The 19,005-nt window shown below is 33.3% G+C and overlaps 2 protein-coding genes and 1 long non-coding RNA gene across 6 annotated transcripts; all 3 read left to right on the plus strand.

Annotated features, from left to right (window-relative positions):
• The first annotated feature begins 804 nt into the window (after window positions 1-804).
• On the plus strand, window positions 805-3,398 carry LOC131622441 (uncharacterized). 4 transcript variants are annotated; one of them, XR_009289903.1, is made up of 3 exons: window positions 805-923; window positions 1,027-2,611; window positions 3,064-3,398. It is a non-coding gene; the product is annotated as an uncharacterized LOC131622441 (long non-coding RNA). The 4 variants fall into 4 exon arrangements; XR_009289901.1 differs by having other exon boundaries at window positions 810-1,512; window positions 2,440-2,611; XR_009289902.1 differs by having other exon boundaries at window positions 810-1,502; window positions 2,440-2,611.
• Window positions 3,399-4,763: 1,365 nt separating this feature from the next.
• Window positions 4,764-5,740, plus strand: LOC131622440 (putative germin-like protein 2-1). Its single transcript, XM_058893466.1, has one exon. The coding sequence runs from the start codon at window positions 4,884-4,886 to the stop codon at window positions 5,529-5,531; it is 648 nt and encodes a 215-aa protein (XP_058749449.1). The 5' UTR covers window positions 4,764-4,883; the 3' UTR covers window positions 5,532-5,740.
• A 4,963-nt stretch (window positions 5,741-10,703) lies between these two features.
• On the plus strand, window positions 10,704-11,518 carry LOC131622407 (putative germin-like protein 2-1). The gene is made up of 2 exons (XM_058893438.1): window positions 10,704-10,830; window positions 10,992-11,518. Exons 1-2 carry the CDS (start codon window positions 10,704-10,706, stop codon window positions 11,516-11,518), a joined length of 654 nt encoding a protein of 217 aa, XP_058749421.1.
• The last annotated feature ends 7,487 nt before the right edge of the window (window positions 11,519-19,005 follow it).

Consider the following 19,005-nt stretch of genomic DNA (forward strand, 5'->3'; position numbering starts at 1 on the left):
TCTACTTCTACTATCTATCAATTACTAATCAATTGCCCTAACTATCGATTTTACCCTTTCACCCAAAATAATTTACACTTCATTTTGGATAAAATAGTTAAAGCTGTCAAATAAGCCCAATTTTTCAAAGCCCCAATATTTTAGCCCCACTAAAGCCCTACTTTACTAAGCCCTTTGTTAATGAAAAATTTTTTAGGTCCCATAATTTTAGGCCCCTTAATTAATGTGTTATTTTTGGGCCCTATTGAGGGGCCTTATTTTGTTTCAAAAATTTCATTTCTAGTTCCAATATGGATTATTAATCTTGTAAATTGTAAAATAGGATTAACCGCAATATTGAGGGGACTCATTTAAAAATTTCATTTCTAAAAAGTTGTTTTTTTAGTTTTAGAATTTCTTTAATGCAATTTTTTAATTTTTTTTAAAAAAAACTTTTTTAAAAAACTTTTTATTTATTTCTAATTTTTAATATATTTATTTTGTTTAAAAGTTATTATTTTTTGAATTTTTTATTATTTTATTTTTTAAATTAAAATTTTAATTTTATTTGATTTGGGGCCTAATGACCCTCTTTTAAATTTTGGGGCCTTTTAAGTTTGGGCCCTATGTGTTTAAGGGCCTATTATTTTTGAATTTTTTTTAAGCCCCATTATTATAGGGCTGGGGCTCAAATTAATTGGCCCCATAAATTGACACCTCTAAAAATAGTAACTAACAAATTAGTCATTCACTTTTCAACTTTTTTTACATAATGCACCACATGTCAACATCTAATTGGTCCAAATTAAAAATTCCCCCCAAAGACTCAATCTTCCAACGTTGTTTCATTTCACCCATTTTCCCTCTTCTCTCTTTTCTCAACAAACCCTAGCGCAGCCGCTGATTTCATCACCTTCTTGAAGTTCTTCCTTCAACAATATCAGGTACTATCTTTCTCCAACTCCTTCTTCAACCTCCATTTCTTTCACTGCACTAACTCATCAATCTTACATATGATTTCGTTTTTGCTTTGCTTTGTCTGAAAAGGAAGAGAAAACACAGGCTCGATGTATTTCTCATTTCGTTTTCAATTTAGTTGGACAGATTCATTACGAAGTAGATTCGGTAACATTATAATGAGTTTCTTTGTGTTGATTTTCTAAATTAACTGAAATGAAATTATATTACCTAAAAATTACCTGTTGTTCTTGAGTATATGTTTCGAAATCGATTTGCAAATTTCATGTTTTGAAATCGATTTGCAAATTTCTGTTCCCCATCGCAAATTGAATGGATTTGTTCCTGTTGTTGCCTACCTTTATTGCTCTGGTTTTGTCGATTTTCGCGAGGCTTTTTTGTTCATATTTTGGGTTGCTACCTTTTGTTAAGTTTTGTGCAGGTTATGAAGTCGATTCAACTGTGAAATGCTGCTTTGCTACACTATGGTTACACAGTCGTATCATTCACTGTTTCTTAGTCAGCATCACCAACAACACCCCGTATTTGGACAACTTCATCACAACGTAAATTTCGGTAACATTGCCTAACATTGGTTTTCTCCATATCGATTTCTTCTATGAGTTTCTGGGATGAAAAAAGAAGTTGGGATTCGAAGAAAAATTTATTTAGCTTCATAACTAGACATTAATCCTTAAAAAGAAGTTAGAGTTTAAACTTTGGCAGCCAATCATTTAGAAGTGGATGCACTTTTTGCTTACACAAAGGCAGGGCACATGGCATCATATTTGGGATAATCTCTTAATTATTCTTTTAACACTTTCATATTTTGCAGACAGTTTTTCAACAAATAAGATCTCATGGCCAAATTCCGTTGTTATATTAGTCTCATTACCAGATTCTTCAATATACTACATGTTAGCTCTAGCTTGCATAAAGTATCTATAGTAATCAAATGAAAGACATGTTTTATAGATAGGAAAGTACATATTTTTGTCAAAGTTTGTACTCATGTGCATTTTGAAATTTTATATACGCACACATGTATTTGATAAAATTTTGCTCTGGATTTTCATCAACATCAGGATACTTGATGTTGACAATGAACTAATTAAGCTGAGTGCCAACTATTGTGGTACAAATAATGACCTGTTTCACTACTAACTATCTTGCCGACACTTTCAAAACGTAGGTACTCTCTTTTTCATATAGAAAGTTGGTTCACAAGACTTATAAGACTACATATAAGATAAAGGGAAAGTTGGATTTGTTTGTGTCATTTGAGTTCTACTGTTCTAATTGTTTCATTTAAGTTCTATTGTTCTATTTGTATAACTCTCTGTATAGCTCACATGTGTTTGAGTTTATTCTAAATTTTGAATGTGGAAAAACCTAACCTTTTGCCAAGTTTGTTCATCTGCTATTTTGACGTTTCAGTTTAAGAAACATAAACTCTATGTGACTGTGATACAATTATGCGTTCCTTTGTTGGAAAAAATTTAGGTAAGGTTGGCTGCTTTGCGAAATGCGGGTGCTGAACGGAAGGAGTAAGTCTCAGCTTGGACTACTAATCGGAAACTCGAAAGTGTCTATGCAATGAATTTACAGTAAATTGACAATAGTGTTGTTATTCCTCCAAACTGGTATAGTTTGATTTAATCTACTACTGTTATAGGTATGTTAGTTTTTTAGCTTTGTTTTCTAATGGTCTAGCATTCTAGCTTATTGTTTATAACTTTTTCCATAATGATAAAATAGAAGCAAGCATGGCTGTTAAAAAGGCTAGAAGTGTTGTCAATTTTGTTCGCCGAATTTTTTGTCTGTGTAAACACGTGTGTGTTTTTCATTTTAATTAATGACCACTAGATATCAATTTTTCCTGTTATGAGAATTAATCACTTTTCTGTTATGAGAATTAATCACGGTTAGTATATGGAATCTTCTTTATAATGGTGTAGTAGGCGACATATGTAGGGGCGCTCTTGAGCATGAATACATATGCTGTAATCTTGTAGTAAAGCTTCTTTTTTATTTTTATTATATTTACCTTAAGCCCATATTTCATAAACTTTTCTAATTTACATCACAATTATAGTGCATGAAACTGAATATATTTGTTCTTTGCAGGACTAATTCATAGAAACTGATGGCACATTTAACAAAATTGACCACGACAATAACAATGCAGGTCCGCTATGTCATGTGTGTGTTTCTGCCTCTTTGCGGTTGGCGTATCATGAACTGATCGCCGCATATGATTCAGTTTGGTTCAGGTGGTAGTTTATATCTGCTGGAATTTCAAATTGATCAAACTCATGTAGCTGTGAGTCTGCAACATAATTTTGTTCTGCAGCGAAATTATTTTTTTCCGAATCTGTTACTGCAACTGTGTTGTTTGGCTAAATGTGATAAATATACGATTTTGTATTTTTAAATTTTCAAGTAAAATGTTGGCTTCTTCACTTTATTAGACACAAATAGTTAAACAAATGTTCTTATATATTTCTTTCTTGTGAATCCTAAACATAAGGTGTATTAATTAGTAGTATAATTCAATCTAAACAATAGCACTTCTACAAGTCTTATGGTCTGTCTTATCAATATAAATATAAACAGGTATGGTCTGTCTTATCAATATAAATATAAACAGGTATGAGCTAAGTTATTTGATGAGTTTATCTAGATCATGAATCAAACAAACTCTTTGGGTAACTCATAGCCATGACAGCTCCTATTACAACTGTCTCATCCTCAATCTAGCAAGAACACAGATTACCGAAATTAAAATTTTTATCATTTGCTTTGATAAATTTAATCATGATAAATTATATAGTAAACATTAAACCATTTGTGTAGCTTGTAACAATGATAACTCTAGGTTAGGTAACTAAGAATTTCTCAGACTTTTGTGATTAACAAAATGGAAATGTATATTTATCAATGTAAAAAATGAAAAATTCAATTTACTCTAATTTCTTTCTCACTCTTTGGATATGTGCAATGATTATGGGATATGCTTAGTAATGTATCTTAAGAATTGGTTGATTCAAAATGATATAATTTTAAATAAATTATAAATATTTTTTTACCAAGAATATAAACATAAATATATTGATTTATATACGATTTGTATATAGTATAATATTATATTGTGATAATGTTGTAAACTCTATAAAAAATTAATTACATGATAGTATAATTTATTTTTAATTTAGATAATTTTTTTTATTTATTTTACGGGTCATTAAACCATGTTATTCTCTATTGTTGTTGGAACGTCAATTATTTAATTCAATACTTGATCCACTTTTGCTATTGTGTTCTTGACCTATCTTAAATATTTTTTATGAATTATTATTTTAACTTTGAACCTAATTTTCATACTACTAATATTTTATTAGTAAACTTTTTTTTTAAATGTTTAATTTCCATTTTATATTATAATTTGGTCAAATTTTTCGTATCGTTCCAAAAATACTACACCACAAATACTACACCCGGGCGACAGCACGGGTCTCCGACTAGTTATTTTCATAAAGAAAGACGCAACTATTTTGTTAATGTCGCCCTTGCTTGCCATGGATGCGAACATTAGCTCCAATACAAAAAAAAGTACCATTGTGATCCATTACGATTCCAAACTACTCTTATTTTATTGTTCACTCGTTTAATATTTTCGAATGTTATGTTATTGACAAATGGAAGTGTTGGTGTTCAGCTAAAGATTCTTTAGCAAAAGACAATAGATAGCGGCACATCACATTAAGTTATTAATTCTATTACCACTTCAAAAGATGACCATTTCAAATTACACGTACAAACTCAATATAAATAGTCCTTAACACTATGCAAACATTCATCTACCAATACCATAATTGATACTACAAACTACTGTCTCAAAAATCTACCAAAATTTTTAAGTTTAGAGTTTCAAGTTCTTATCAAAAATGGCTATTAATCTTTCACTCTTGCTGCCTATTTTGCTTTTAGCTCTTTCACTTTCAGTTGTCTTTGCTGCTGATCCTAGTACTCTACAAGATTTTTGCGTCACAACTCCATTAACCCATGGTACTTCTGTATGCAAGGATCCTAAACTTGTTGATGCAAATGACTTCTTTTTTAGTGGACTTCACTTAGCAGGCAATACTACTAATCCTGCTGGCTCTAAAGTAACTCCGGTCTTTGCATCTCAGCTACCAGGATTGAATACACTCGGAATCTCCTTGGCTCGTATTGATATAGCACCATGGGGAGTTAACCCTCCTCACTTACATCCTCGTGCTACCGAAATATTTACTGTTGTTGAAGGTACATTAGAAGTTGGATTCATAACTTCGAACCCAGAAAATCGCCACTTCAGAAAAGTTTTACAAAAGGGAGATGTGTTTGTGTTTCCCATAGGACTGATTCACTATCAAAGAAATATTGGATATGGTAATGTTGTTGCCATTGCAGCTCTTAGTAGTCAAAATCCAGGAGCGATTACTATTGGAAATGCGGTGTTTGGAGCTACACCTGAGATATCTAGTGAAGTGCTCACAAAGGCTTTTCAATTGGACAGAACTGTTATCAACTATTTGCAGTCAAAGTTTTAGAATATTGGGAGGAAATCATTATGTTGCCTAATCCAGTTTTAATGATTTGTGGTGTGTATTTGATATTTTTTTAATTGAATTATTTGTTGGTGTGCTCTTTTTTCTATGGTATCAATTAGAGCTGTCAATATGGGCTACCCGGCCCTAAACGGGTCGGTCCTAGCGGGCTTTGGACTTTTCAGTGTTGGGCTAAAAAGGCCCTGTATAATATGGACTCGAGATTTACTATCCGAACTTGGCCCTAGATGGCCTTCGGACTACCAGACCGTAAATGGGCTTTTTTATTTAAAAAATTAAAATAAAAACTCCATAATATTTATTAAAAATAAAATTAAAAATTATGTTATTTTAAACATAATACATTTTTAAGTAATATATTATCTCTTATAAATACTATAATGTGTTTTTAAATACAATATATGTCTAAATTGTATAAAATAATACTTCAATATTTATTATAAGAGAAAAACTAATATAATACGATGAAAAAAATGTTGATTATATTAATGTATAATATTTAAAAGAGAAAGATTGAATAAAATAGAGATAAAATTTAGTGAAGTCAGAAAAATCAATATGCTATTATGGAGTAAGATAATATAAATATTAATATATTTTTTTAAAATTTATAATTATGCGGGCCCGATGGGCTACCCACGGCCCATATGGGCTAGCCCTAATGGGTAGCAGGCTTTTTAGGGCTGGGCTAAAAAGGCCCTGAAAAATATGTGCTCTAATTTTAAGGTTCATGCCCTATGATTTTTCGGGTCTGGTGGGCCGGTCCATATGGGTTAGTCCATTTTGACAGCTCTAGTATTAAGTATGCTAAATTTTCATCAAGAAATCTATATAATTGTTTATTGAAAGATGCTAACCAGTGTTTAGGGACATTTTTAGGGAATTTAAAGAGATATTTTTTTAGAAATGTGTGTATTTAGTATATTAAAATAATTAATTTTTTTGTATTTAAAATTCTTAAAAGGTGTTTGCGAAACATCCGTCATATGAGTTTTGTTTATTTAGTATTATTGTAATAAAAAACATGTAAGTAGTTAAAGGTGTGGGTATGAAACCCCCTTCTTTCTTCTTTTTTGAAAATATAATTAGTGAAAATTTTAATAATTTTTAAAAATGTAATTATAATGTTTAAAAGCGTTGTTAAAGGTGCGTTATAATTTTTCTAACTATAGGTAGTGCTTTTTAAAATAAGCGCGAGTAGAGCCATGTTATAATTTTGTTAACTTAGGCAGAATATTTTATAAAAAATGCTGTTAAATAGACATGGCAATAAAACCCAGACCCACGGGTACTCACCCGAACCCGCCTCGAAGTTAACGGGAAAAACCCGTTTTGACTGGGTTTGGGTTCGGGTTTGAATTTTCCTCGATTAGAAAACTTGAGGATTAGTCGGTAATAAGGACACTAGTACCCACCTCGAACCCGTCCCCGAACCCGCCCCGTTTATTTCGATATGTACATTATATTATTTATATTTCATAATTTATATTATTAAATATGTGACTAATGTTTTAATAATTTGATTTGTATTTAATATTTTAAATATTTGAAATATATATATGAAATTTTTTGAGATTATTTTATTTTGTTATTATAATATAATTTGATTTTTGAAAAAGTAAATATTTTTATTAAAAAAATTGATTTTACGAAATATATGGTGGCGGGGCGGGATACCCGAACCCGTTAAGGACGGGTTTGAGTTTTAATTTCCCATCCCCGTTTGAATTTGAGGCGGGTAACGAGGATTGATTGGGGACTCGGGTTTAGGTTTGGGAAGGTAAAAACTGTCCCCGACCCCATTGCCATGCCTATTGTTAAAGGTATGTTATAATTTTTTTAGCTTAGACATCGCTTTTTAAAATAGGCGCTTGTAGAGTCACGTTATAATTTTTCTAACTTTAGGCAAAGCTTTTCATAAAAAGTGCTGTTAAAAAGTACATTATAATTTTTTTAGACAATTCTTTGATAGACTGGCGTTTCAATTTTTCTAACTTTAGGCAACACTTTTTATAAAAGTGCTGTAAAATGTGTGCTATAAAGAACGCTTTTTAAAATAAAGTACATTTTAAGTTTTTTGATTTTAGACAGCGCTTATTTATTTTCTGGGGCTGTCTTATGCATATTTAAGATAACGGCTGACGCTTTTTAATTTTGGACGAAGTCTAAAAGAAAAGCGATGTATAATATATTCCTTCCGGTCTTGAATGAATATAAGCAGGAAAAAAAACTCATTGGTCTTAATATAAACAAAAGTCATCTATAATTATTACATTCAATATCATTATTTTAAATATAATCCTATTTTTTTTTTTATATTTTTATATTTTTAACGATTTCCAAAGCAAAAAGTAGATGTAAAAATAGAAAGAGTGTAAGACTTAAATACATTTAGACATTTTTATAAAGGGGTGATCTTTTTTGTAAAGTTGCTTATATATGAAACCGGAGGGGATATAATTTTCTTTTTATTTTTGGTTAAACATACAACATTGCTTATACAATAAAGCGTTGTCTAATGTGGATACCTTAGCTAGTGCTTATTTTAAAAAGCGCAGCCTAATGTCCTCTCATAAGTTTTAGCAATGTTTTTAAAAATAAACGCTGGTGAAGGAGGTGCTGCCTAAACTATGTTTTGGCATAGTGGTGGGTTGTTGTTTCCACGAGGTGGTTATTTCATCCCTCTTGAGAGCGTGAAACCATTATTCTCTTTATTCTTATAGGAGAACATGGCATTCCCTTTTGACTATGCTTCCATAACGTTAATCCCCTAGGACACAAATCCCCACGTTTTATGAATGAGCAACATCTAGTTTTATCGAAGATCATCATAAGGCAAATGATTAGACCAAAAGGACGACTGTGGTATACAATGGGCATGCATTGTGATAAGTCGGCACACATTTTGATAATTGAGCGACTAAGAGCACTACTTTGGGCGAAGTGTGTTATTTGTCTGTCCTTGGTGGATCTTGTCTTGCCTCATGCGGATCTTGTGGATCCTTTACAAAAATTTTACCATTTCATAAAATTTACAGGAGATTATCAACATATTTTAAATTCCAGGAGCAATACCGAAAAATTTGAAGGCAATTATAAGAAATTTCACGAAACAGTAAGACTTTTTGGTTATTTAGTGAAATTTCTGGTAGATATTCACATAAATTTTAGGAATTTCCGGTGCTTTTTTGAGGCATTTGTATCGGAAATTTTGAAATTTCCGGTAGTTTTTTTTTTTTGAAAAATTACCAGAATTTTCAAAATTTTCGGTAGTTCATTTTTTTGAAAAATACTGGAAATTTCAAAATTTCTGGTAGTTTATTTTTAAACTATTTTTTGTTTTATTTATTTTTTCTGTGAGGACTAGGGGTATAGACAATTCAGTTGTGGGTATACTTGTTTATAAAGAGGAAGCTTAGGCCCAGAGAGTTGAGACAGAGAGGCAGCCCAGCTACGGGCTGGAAGACATCCTGCGACCGACTCTCACCAGAAACAGATGGTTGAGTTGCTACTACCACGGAGGCACCTGTATTTGTGCATGTGGCTGAGCAGGTACTTGTGGAGGAGCCAGTTGTGCCTGCACCCGCTGTGGAGGAGGTAGTTGTGGAGGTACCAACTTTGGAGGAGCAGGTATCCGATGTGGGGGAGCTAATACCTGTTATGGAGGTGGTTGTTAAGGAGGCGGCTATTGAAGTTGATGAGGTGTCTCCTACCAATATAGACACCACGACACGTGCGTCTACAGTGCAATCAATTCACACTGATGAAGCCTTTTCAGGAGAACCTATTGACAGATCCATGCTCACAGGATATGCTGACCATGTTGCATTCTGTATATGGTAGGGCGAGGTATATATGTTATATTTTTTATTGCAAATTATTCATTCAATTGACTATCTGCAAGTTTATTGATTATTTTTTTTAATTTTGTTTCTTATAGCAGCGCCCGACGCTGAAGGTCGCATTCCATCGCTCAAAGTTGATTCCCAAATGCGTAGATGCCTGAGCAGGTCAGGCGTAATGTTACTGACTTTAGCCTGCCGGAGTTCGCCGAGTGTTCACTTACCATGCTCAATGCCTCCCTCCTGTCAGCTTTTGTTGAGCGGTGGCACCCTGAGACATCATCCTTTCATCTTGATGATTATCGCATAGGATGATGTCTCATCGTTGTTTCATATTCCCATGGCTGGTATATTCTTCACTCGATCATCCTCACCCGTATGTTATCATTATCAGGAAGTAATTCATTCAACTTGTCTGTCAAATTGACGAGAGATGTGATGCCATTTGAAAGCTTGAATTCAACTGGAGGGTTGTTTCCGTTGAAATACACTTTCCCCTCAATAAGAAATTGAGGAAGAGACATTTTGAGATGTATTTTTCTATAACATATGTCCCTATTTATACAAATGACTGTTCATTCTAGACCACACAAATTTGTCGGTGCAATCAAAACTCTCCAAATATGTCGGCAAAATCCTGATCGTTAAAAAATTCCAACTAAATACACTATACCACTAATACCGAAAATTTACTAATACCGAAAATTCAAATGCATTACCGGAAATTTCAACTATAGAAAATTTCCTTTGCTCTACCAGAAATTTTGTTCGAAAAAATTGGCCCATTTCACCAAAGACATTTATGGAATAATAAAATATAGGGGGTGTGAGGTATAATTTGGGGTAGCAGTAAAATTCTCAAAAATTCCACACCCATTGAATATCATTTTATTTTCATATAAGAAAGCAATAAATATTTTGCTCATGTCCCCCATGCGAACATTAGCTCCAATACAAAAGAGATACTATTGTCATCCATTACCAATCCAAACTACTCTTATTTTATGGTTCACTACTCTTTGATATTTATAATACACTTGACAAATGAAAGTGTTTGGATGTTTATAAGGTAAGCTAATTAATCAATTTTTGAGATTGTTTAGTGAAAGACTATTGCCGAATGGCAGAACATCACATTAAGTTACAAATTCTATTACCACTTCAAAAGAAGACCATTTCAAATCCCATGTTCAAATTCAATATAAATAGTCCTTAATACTATGCTATTATTCATCCATCAATATCACAACTGCTAGTACAAATTCCTGTATCAGAAATCTACTAGAGTTTACAAGTTTAAAGCTCTTATCAAATGGCTAATCTCTCATTATTCTTGCTGTCAGCTTTAGCTTTTTCACTTTCAGTTGTTTTTGCAGCTGATCCAAGTACTCTCCAAGATTTTTGCGTCACCAACCCAATAGGCCAAGGTATAATTCACAGTTTGTCCTTACATTTCAAATTTTATTTATTCTTACAACTCCACATAAATAAATATGTTCATGGAAGAAACTTTAAACATTTTCTTATACAATGTGGTTAATTACTATATTGAAATTCTAACGTTTTTTTCCTTCTGTTTTATCAATTGTGGCAATGCTAGGTAATTCAGTGTGCAAGGATGCTAAACTTGTTGAAGCAAATGACTTCTTCTTTAGTGGACTTCACATAACAGGCAATACTACTAATCCTGCTGGGTCTAAAGTAACTCCAGTGTTTGCATCTCAGCTACCAGGATTGAACACACTGGGAATTTCCCTGGCTCGTATCGATATTGCACCATGGGGAGTTAACCCTCCTCACTTACATCCTCGTGCTACTGAAATATTGACTGTTCTTGAAGGTACATTAGAAGTTGGATTCGTAACTTCGAACCCGGAAAATCGCCATTTTACAAAAGTTCTACAAAAGGGAGATGTGTTTGTGTTTCCCATAGGACTGATTCACTATCAAAGAAATATTGGATATGGTAATGTTGTTGCCATTTCTGCTCTTAGTAGTCAAAATCCAGGAGCTATAACTATTGGCAATGCAGTGTTTGGGGCTACACCTGAGATATCTAGTGAAGTGCTAGTTAAGGCTTTTCAATTGGACAAGACTGTCATCAACTACTTGCAGTCAAAATTTTAGAATATTGCTTACACTAATTTTACAACTTTGCTCGACTATCTAATGGTTAGGCGCGTGGATTTGATGTTTTGGTTTGTTTTTTTGTATGTTTCATTTGTTGGTATTGTATTATCATTCATTTGATGTTTGTTCCATCTCCCAGTATATCAATTATTCATTTTTATATTTTGTTGTTCTATTTTCATGTATCGATTGTTTGATTTCATTTTTTCATTCTCGAAATATCATAAAAGTTTTGCAATTTGAATAGATTTTGGCTTAATTATTTAAATGCTTCCTGCAAATAGGAGTCATTTAAATTTTAGTTAATTAAAATCTATATCTTTACAATTTAACTATGCAATTCTAAATAATTTTTATTTGGTATTTCAATTAAATTTTTTAATAAAGTAATAATTTTTTTTATGACACCTCATTAAGTCTGACAATGAACCGAACTAACTTGAAAATTGTTTGAAACTCAGATCGACAATTAAATGGTTAAACTAGGTTCATGAATCATATGAGTTGAATATGAACGAAAATCTAAATTTGTTAACTAAATGAGCTGAACTTGAACTATACATAGTTTGACTTGTTAGATTAATGAGTCAACTTGATTATAAATGAGATGAATTATGCTATCTTTACGTTCATCAATTTTTAGTAGTTTTTGATGTACTCTTTCATTAACTTTGTAAGGTTTTTAAATATTTAGAAGAAGTGTTGATTTTTTAGATAAATTTAAATTTCATTTGAGTAGTTTCTGAATTAGACTTTCAAATAGTTGTGTAGTTTTTGAATTAATAGATTTATGAGATAAAGTTAAATTCCGATCTTAAATTTTTTTATTTTATTTCTATATTTTCTATTTAAAAAAAATTAATTTAAAATGTCAAATATATATATGAAAAAAATTAAAAATGACTTTTAAGTCCGTGAAGTAAACGAGATTAACCTAACGAGATGAACTTAACGAGTTAAACCGGGTAGTTCGTGAACATATAACAAGTCGAGTTTGAGCTCAAGAAAAAATTTGTGCCGAACTCTAACTGAGATTTGAGCTGAACCAATTCTTAACGAGTCGAGCCAAACTGAGGCAAGTTTGACTCAACTCATTTCCAGCCATACGCCTTACTCTAGATTGTGTTTTTTTACGCTCTAGTTCATCTAACTTAATATATTTTAAAAATATTTCACTACATAGTCCCTCAAGCACGAAAACTTATAAAAGACAAAGTGATTAAACTCATCTTTCACGTAGTTTTGGACCTTTCATCCCATTCACGCGAGTCCCTCAGTTAAGGGTGAGCCCCTTAGTTAGGGGTGGCAAAACGGGCTGCCCGCCCCGCCTTAAGCCCGCCAAAAAACGAGCAGGGCGAATATGCCCGCCAAGTGAAATGGGTTGGCGGGCGGCGGGCTTGCCCGCCTATTTTTATTTATATTTTTTTTCATTTTTTAATAGATTAATAGTTTTTTTTACCTTTTAATTGTATTTTTCACTTACTTTTTAAAACAATTTTTTATAAAAGCAACTTTTTAACAAATTTTACTTAAAAAATATTACATATATTTAAAAATAAAAATATAAAATAAACCATCAAGAATTGGAATTACTAAAATTAACTAAAAAAGAGGGAATTTTGGAAGAGCGGCGGGCATTGGCGGAGCGGGCTATGGCAGGCGGCGGGTTTTGGCGGGGCGGGCTTTGGTGAGCGGCGGGCCTAAAATCGCAACCCAACCCGCCATTTTTTGGCGGGTGCGCGGGCCGGCCTGGCGTGTCACGGCCCGTTTTGCCACCCCTACCCTTAGTTTGGGGCGAGTCCTCGTGTATGAATGAGCCATAATGTCTCTGTCATGTGTTCCATATGTAGCTTGTAAGTCAATTGAGAGATATTAAGCATCAATCAATTAATGAAAGCGCTTGATAGCATTTAATGTAAGCAATGATTATTTATTCTTGAGAGGCTAAATAGACTTGGCATTCACACGTGTTAGAGACGTGGTAAGATCTTTGATGGGAAGCCTGAAAGGCCTTTGAGTGTTCGTTATCTCTTTTTCATTTTCTTTACTTGTCTTTGTTCAACCAATCATATGCAAGTTCCTTCTAGCTTCCATCTAATCAATCCCCTTTTAGGTATCAATTCCTTCTCTTATTCCTTTTCATAGTAATAATTAGAGTTTTAGGTATTAAGGGGTAACTTATAGAGCCCTCGAATTGCATATAGCTTTTGTGGGATCAATTGATTATAGATTGGCAGAGTTTGGTCTTTTTTTATAGTTTTGAATGCTATAGTAGTTCTAGTAACGATAATGCTGTTGGTAGTGATTTCTTTTTATCTTTTGTGTTCCCAGGTAACAAAGAGATAATGGATTTCCTCTCCGTAGTGTCCCAGGAGGTCCGAGATATTAGATCTTTTTAGTAGCAGGAGAAGGTAATCTCCTTTAGAAAGTAGGTCGTTATATCCTCTTCGGATGACAAAGATATGGTCATTTTGGAGGCTTCTTCATCAACATAGAGGGTTAACATGGCTTTCTTACCTAACTCCCTCTCATCTTACTTCTACTTATACCTCCCCATCATTAAGGAAATGAGGGAACTTATCCCTTTTTTACTTTCGAAGCGGAAGTTATGAGGGTGCTCAACAATATGTCTTCTCAGCTGGCGCCCAACAAATAGATCTTAATTAGGGCATATGAGATCGTGGGCCGAGGGTTGGAGGCACCTCCCACTGTAGGGATGTTCTTTTAAACTTATGCCACAAGACCTTCTGCCAAAGGGGATGGGTAACCCAAGCGAGCCAAATGGGAAAAACCTTATTTAAACCCTTCTTCAACAATTAAAAAAATTGGAAAGAAAAGTTTGTATGAGTGAAAGGGCGAGAGGCCTCCCAAGTCTTTGTAGCGTTAAATGAGGCTCCTCTCTTCTCCCTAGCCTAGAAGGATAAGCCAATGGCGATCGCCAAGTATAATTACATTGCTTTTAGCGAGGCCAAGATGGTTCGCCTTTTGAAAAATCCAACATCTTGGAGTTTCGCATGGTGATTGAATGCAACCAAGAGGGTGATGAAGCCCTTAATGGATATTTGATTATGCTTGGATACTTTGATGTTTTTATAGGTACCTTTTGGAGGTGTGTGATCTTTACTCATTGTTTTGTATATCAAATGGCCATGATTTTTTATAGGAGAGGAATAAAAAATTAAGTTAAATTAAGGAAGTGCATGGGGAAATTGACAGTCCTCACAGCCACCCAGAGGTTATGACCATCAAGGGGATAAAAAGGAAGGCAGAAGAAAACCCCTTGACTCACCAAGCTCTAAGTCCCAGAAGTTGTAGGAGGAGTTTCCCCTTGTTGTTGGGAGTAGAGTTGTTTAGCCTACTCCTAAGGAGGCTGGAGTTTAGAAGTCCCCTGATGGAAAGGTTCTGCCTCCCAAGTATTTCTTGTGGAGTGACCACATCTTCGATGCTGTCAAGTTTACCGGCACCTGCCTCCTTTTCTCTAAAGAATTTATGGGCAATTATAGGACTTTCAACACCAAACCATCCCCTAAACTTTCTGACCTGAATGAGAATCACTTGCTCTGGGGTTTAATGTTAGAACGTATAAATAGGGAGAGGCAAGATTAGGTAGAGAATGATCCGAGCGAGAAGTTCAAGCATTATGATGAGAGTTATACCAAGGGCCAGAAGTTGTTTGAGTCATTACAAAAGGAGAAAGAATCCTAAGCGACTAAGTTGGGTGCGGAAAAGACTGAACCCATGAAGTTGGCTGCCTCAGAGAAGGCTTTGAATTCATATTTGGAAGTAGCATTGCTCAAAAAATAAATTGGAGGATGGGGTATCAGACCTCAAAGACGAGATGATGGTGACCTTTAATGCCTATTTTGGGCTTCCAAAAGAGTAAGTGTCCTTATTCTATCCTGAGCTATATATGAGCTTTATGGATGTCTTCAAGGTTATTTGTGATGGCCAACTGGTGGATGATGACGAGGCGCCCCCTTCCATACAACCAAGATTTTTCTTAGCATAATATACACTATGACAATCTACAAGTTGCACGACGTGCATATACTATTTTACTCTTCTAGTTCATATTTCCAATATTATGAAAACATCAAGCAGATTTTATATTGTGGTGGTTGTTAGTTTTTATATTTGTAATTTTAGGATGAATTTGAAGTAAATAGTGGTGGTCATATTACTTTCAAGTTTGCAACAATTTTTTTTCTATTCTAAGTTATTTGGTGCAGTTTCCATTTTGAGATATTTATAGGTGACATTGTTTTAATATACTTTGTTAATTTGAGATGTTTGTAAAACTTATTAGTTTTTTAATATAATTGAAATTTTATTTTATAATTATAGTGAACATATGGTGTGTACAAAAAAATATTGGCAATTTTTTATTATAATAAAAGAAATATGAGAAAAAAATATTACCAAAGCTATACCAACAGACAAACTTGTGGGTAAACCAATTAATATAATTATAATGTTAATGTCTGTGGATATAGGTTTGAGGTTTTGTCCAATGATCTCAAATTACCATAGCTCTAGGCTATTGGAACGGCAAATTTGCGTGGGAATAGGTTAATCAAAGTCATTGAACAAAATGTCTGTCTGTATAGGTTTGACAATCTATACACCCAAGGTTTTGAAATTTTAACATCCAAAATTGTATCGTCCTTATAATTTAAATTTTTTGTGGTGGTTCATGAGTTTAATCTATATGTGCAACTATCATCTCATTCTCAATCCATTACTATAGATGATACATTTTATGAATTTTTTTCCTCAACCAATAAATAACTAAGGTATAATTTCGGGACACGCCGGATTTAAATTTCTTTTTATAAAAAATATCATTTATTTCCTCAGGGAACATGCTTTAAATCACAACAACTGCAACTTATGTTTTTATAGTGATATTTTTCTTTTTATTTTATTTTTTATTTAAAAATAAAAGAGTGAAGACCCGTTTTTTGTGAGGGACTAATTTGAGTTGTGTAATTTTTGTGAGGGAGCAAAATGGGTCTTCACTCAAAATAAAATGATTTATTCCTTCGGTTACACTACTAACCGAGGGGTTTGATACCCATATCTAACTATATATAAAAGCATTCATTCATTAAGATTTGCACTAAACCTAACTCATCTATAATCGCTTCAAACTCGTAAAATTCATTCTTTGGAATGCATTGCAAGACAGAAAAATCCTAAAGTGTTCTTAATTAATTAAGAAATTTTTCAAGGTTGTTTATTGTTGTTTTTCCATACACGCATTGGAGAAACTAATTTTATGTACCTTGAATAAAATATGTTTCTGTTTTTGCAATCTATCTCACATCATGGTATTGTTGTTGTTGTTTACACCTCTTGCAAGAAAATAGTTATATTTCATAATAACTTTGCAATGTTGTCAATCAAAATAAACATTCTATAATTTATTGATATACTTAGCTGACAACATTGAGAAATTTATTTTTAGTCACACTGAAAACTTGAAAAATTCATTTTGAATATAGTCATTTGTTTGAATATTGCAACACACAAAGAAACTAGTGAATGATGGAAAATTAAAAAAAAAAAGAAAACAATATATGTTACTTTTAATTTTTTTTTTCATCACCATTTTTTTAATAGAAGTAATCTATTATCTCGGCAGATTTAGACACCAAAGAGAAAGTATCTATTTTATTTTATTTTTATTTAAAAAAGAAATAACCTTTTACTTAGGTCTTACTAAATAATAGAGGGAAAAAGTAATTCAGTTTTGTCTATAAACAACCCTCTATCGATCATTTTTAAAATAACAACCCTCAAGATATTGGCAACACATTAATCCACAAGAAACTATCTACATCAAATCAGAATGCGAACACTACAACTATATATCTTGAACTCTATATTGTAAAATTCAAACATTGCTAGCATTTTGATTGAAAACAGTAAAATATAAAAAACTTGGAGACAAACTTTGGGATGAATTGCAAAAATAGAAAAGAAATTGGTGGAAGAATGATGTTTTTACATAATCTCTTATTTTGTAACTGAAAATTTATTTTAGAGGAAAAGTCACTACGCCAAATTTGTCTTTCAGCAGCACCCCTACGAAAGCGCTTTTAGGCAAAAGCGCTGCTATAGGTTTCGCTAAAAACAAAACTAAAAATGAAGGGAAAAAAGCGCTGCTATAGGGGGTCCTACGAAAGCGCTTTTAAAAAGCGCTAGTATAGGGCTGGTTACCAAAGCGCTTTATAGAAGCGCTACTATAGGGCTGGTTACCAGAGCGCTTTTAGAAGCGCTGGTAAAGGGGTAGGTTACCAAAGTGCTCTCGTAGGTTATTTAAAATTAAATTTTTTAAAACAAAATATTCGTAGGTTATTAAGTTTTTCAGATATCACGATACCAACTTCTTCTTCCCCAAACGTAAACCTAGCTTCTCCACGAAAATCTCTGCCTTCCACGAAATCGATTCTGAATTTCGACGATACTGTCACCATAGGAACTGGTTTACGTTGATTCCATCTCTGTAAACCGCGAAGACGGAGTCAGTTCCCCAACTTGACTTGACTGTCGTTCGTATTTCGCATCTCCATCATCAAAATTCAAGGTAAGCTGTTCTACAATTCGTCTTCTCCTTCACCGCCTCGCAAAGCTCTTCGTTTACTCCTTCACTTCGCGGCTGAGTACAGAACAGCGACAAAAATGGAACGGGTACAAGGAGGGATAAGCCACTGTTTCCACTATTCTATGTTTCTCGTCTTCTCCTTCACTTCGCGGCTGAGTATAGAACAGCGACAGAAACCCCCGCCTCCGTTGACATGTTTGACCACCACTGTTACACTTCTTCTTCTCTCTCGGTGAGACGATTTCACATCCCTCTACTACTCTACTAGCATTACTGTTAATTTTTATTCTATGTTATTTAAGAAATTGTTAGTGAAACTGGTTAAAGATTAAGAAATTGTGTTTAGGATGGTTGTGATGAATAGGCCTGGTAGTGAAACTGGTTGAAGATTGAGGAGGAAAGCTGTTTTTGAAGTGAGAATTCTTAGTGTTGAGATGAAGAAAACAAATATTAATGTTAGAATTGCATATGCTATAGCTGATTTAATCACACCCATTTTGAAAATAGTTTAGGCTTTGTGTGTTGTTTTTGTTCCTTGGAGTTGGAAGTTAGAACTCTAAGAATCACTCATTTTGTGTCTTGTATATCTTGACCTGTGAGTGATGAGGCAATACGAATAAATTAGAAGGACATTCCTCTTAGTTGGATTGTGTACTTTGTGGGGTAGTCTTTTCTCTTGTACAAGTACTTTAATATTATTGAAAGAAAATGAATGGTATGTAATATGCATGATTTAGATCCTTGATTAGATGGAATTACTATTTGCTTTCGTATGTTGAGATTTTTGTTAAGAGATCTCATTGGGAGCAACATGCTCTGAAAAAGAACTCTGTCTTTCAAAATATAATCTTTTCTTAAGAGTGCAAGAGATGCCAAA

The sequence above is a fragment of the Vicia villosa genome, unplaced genomic scaffold (assembly GCF_029867415.1).
Source record: "Vicia villosa cultivar HV-30 ecotype Madison, WI unplaced genomic scaffold, Vvil1.0 ctg.000030F_1_1, whole genome shotgun sequence".
Lineage (NCBI taxonomy): Eukaryota > Viridiplantae > Streptophyta > Magnoliopsida > Fabales > Fabaceae > Vicia > Vicia villosa.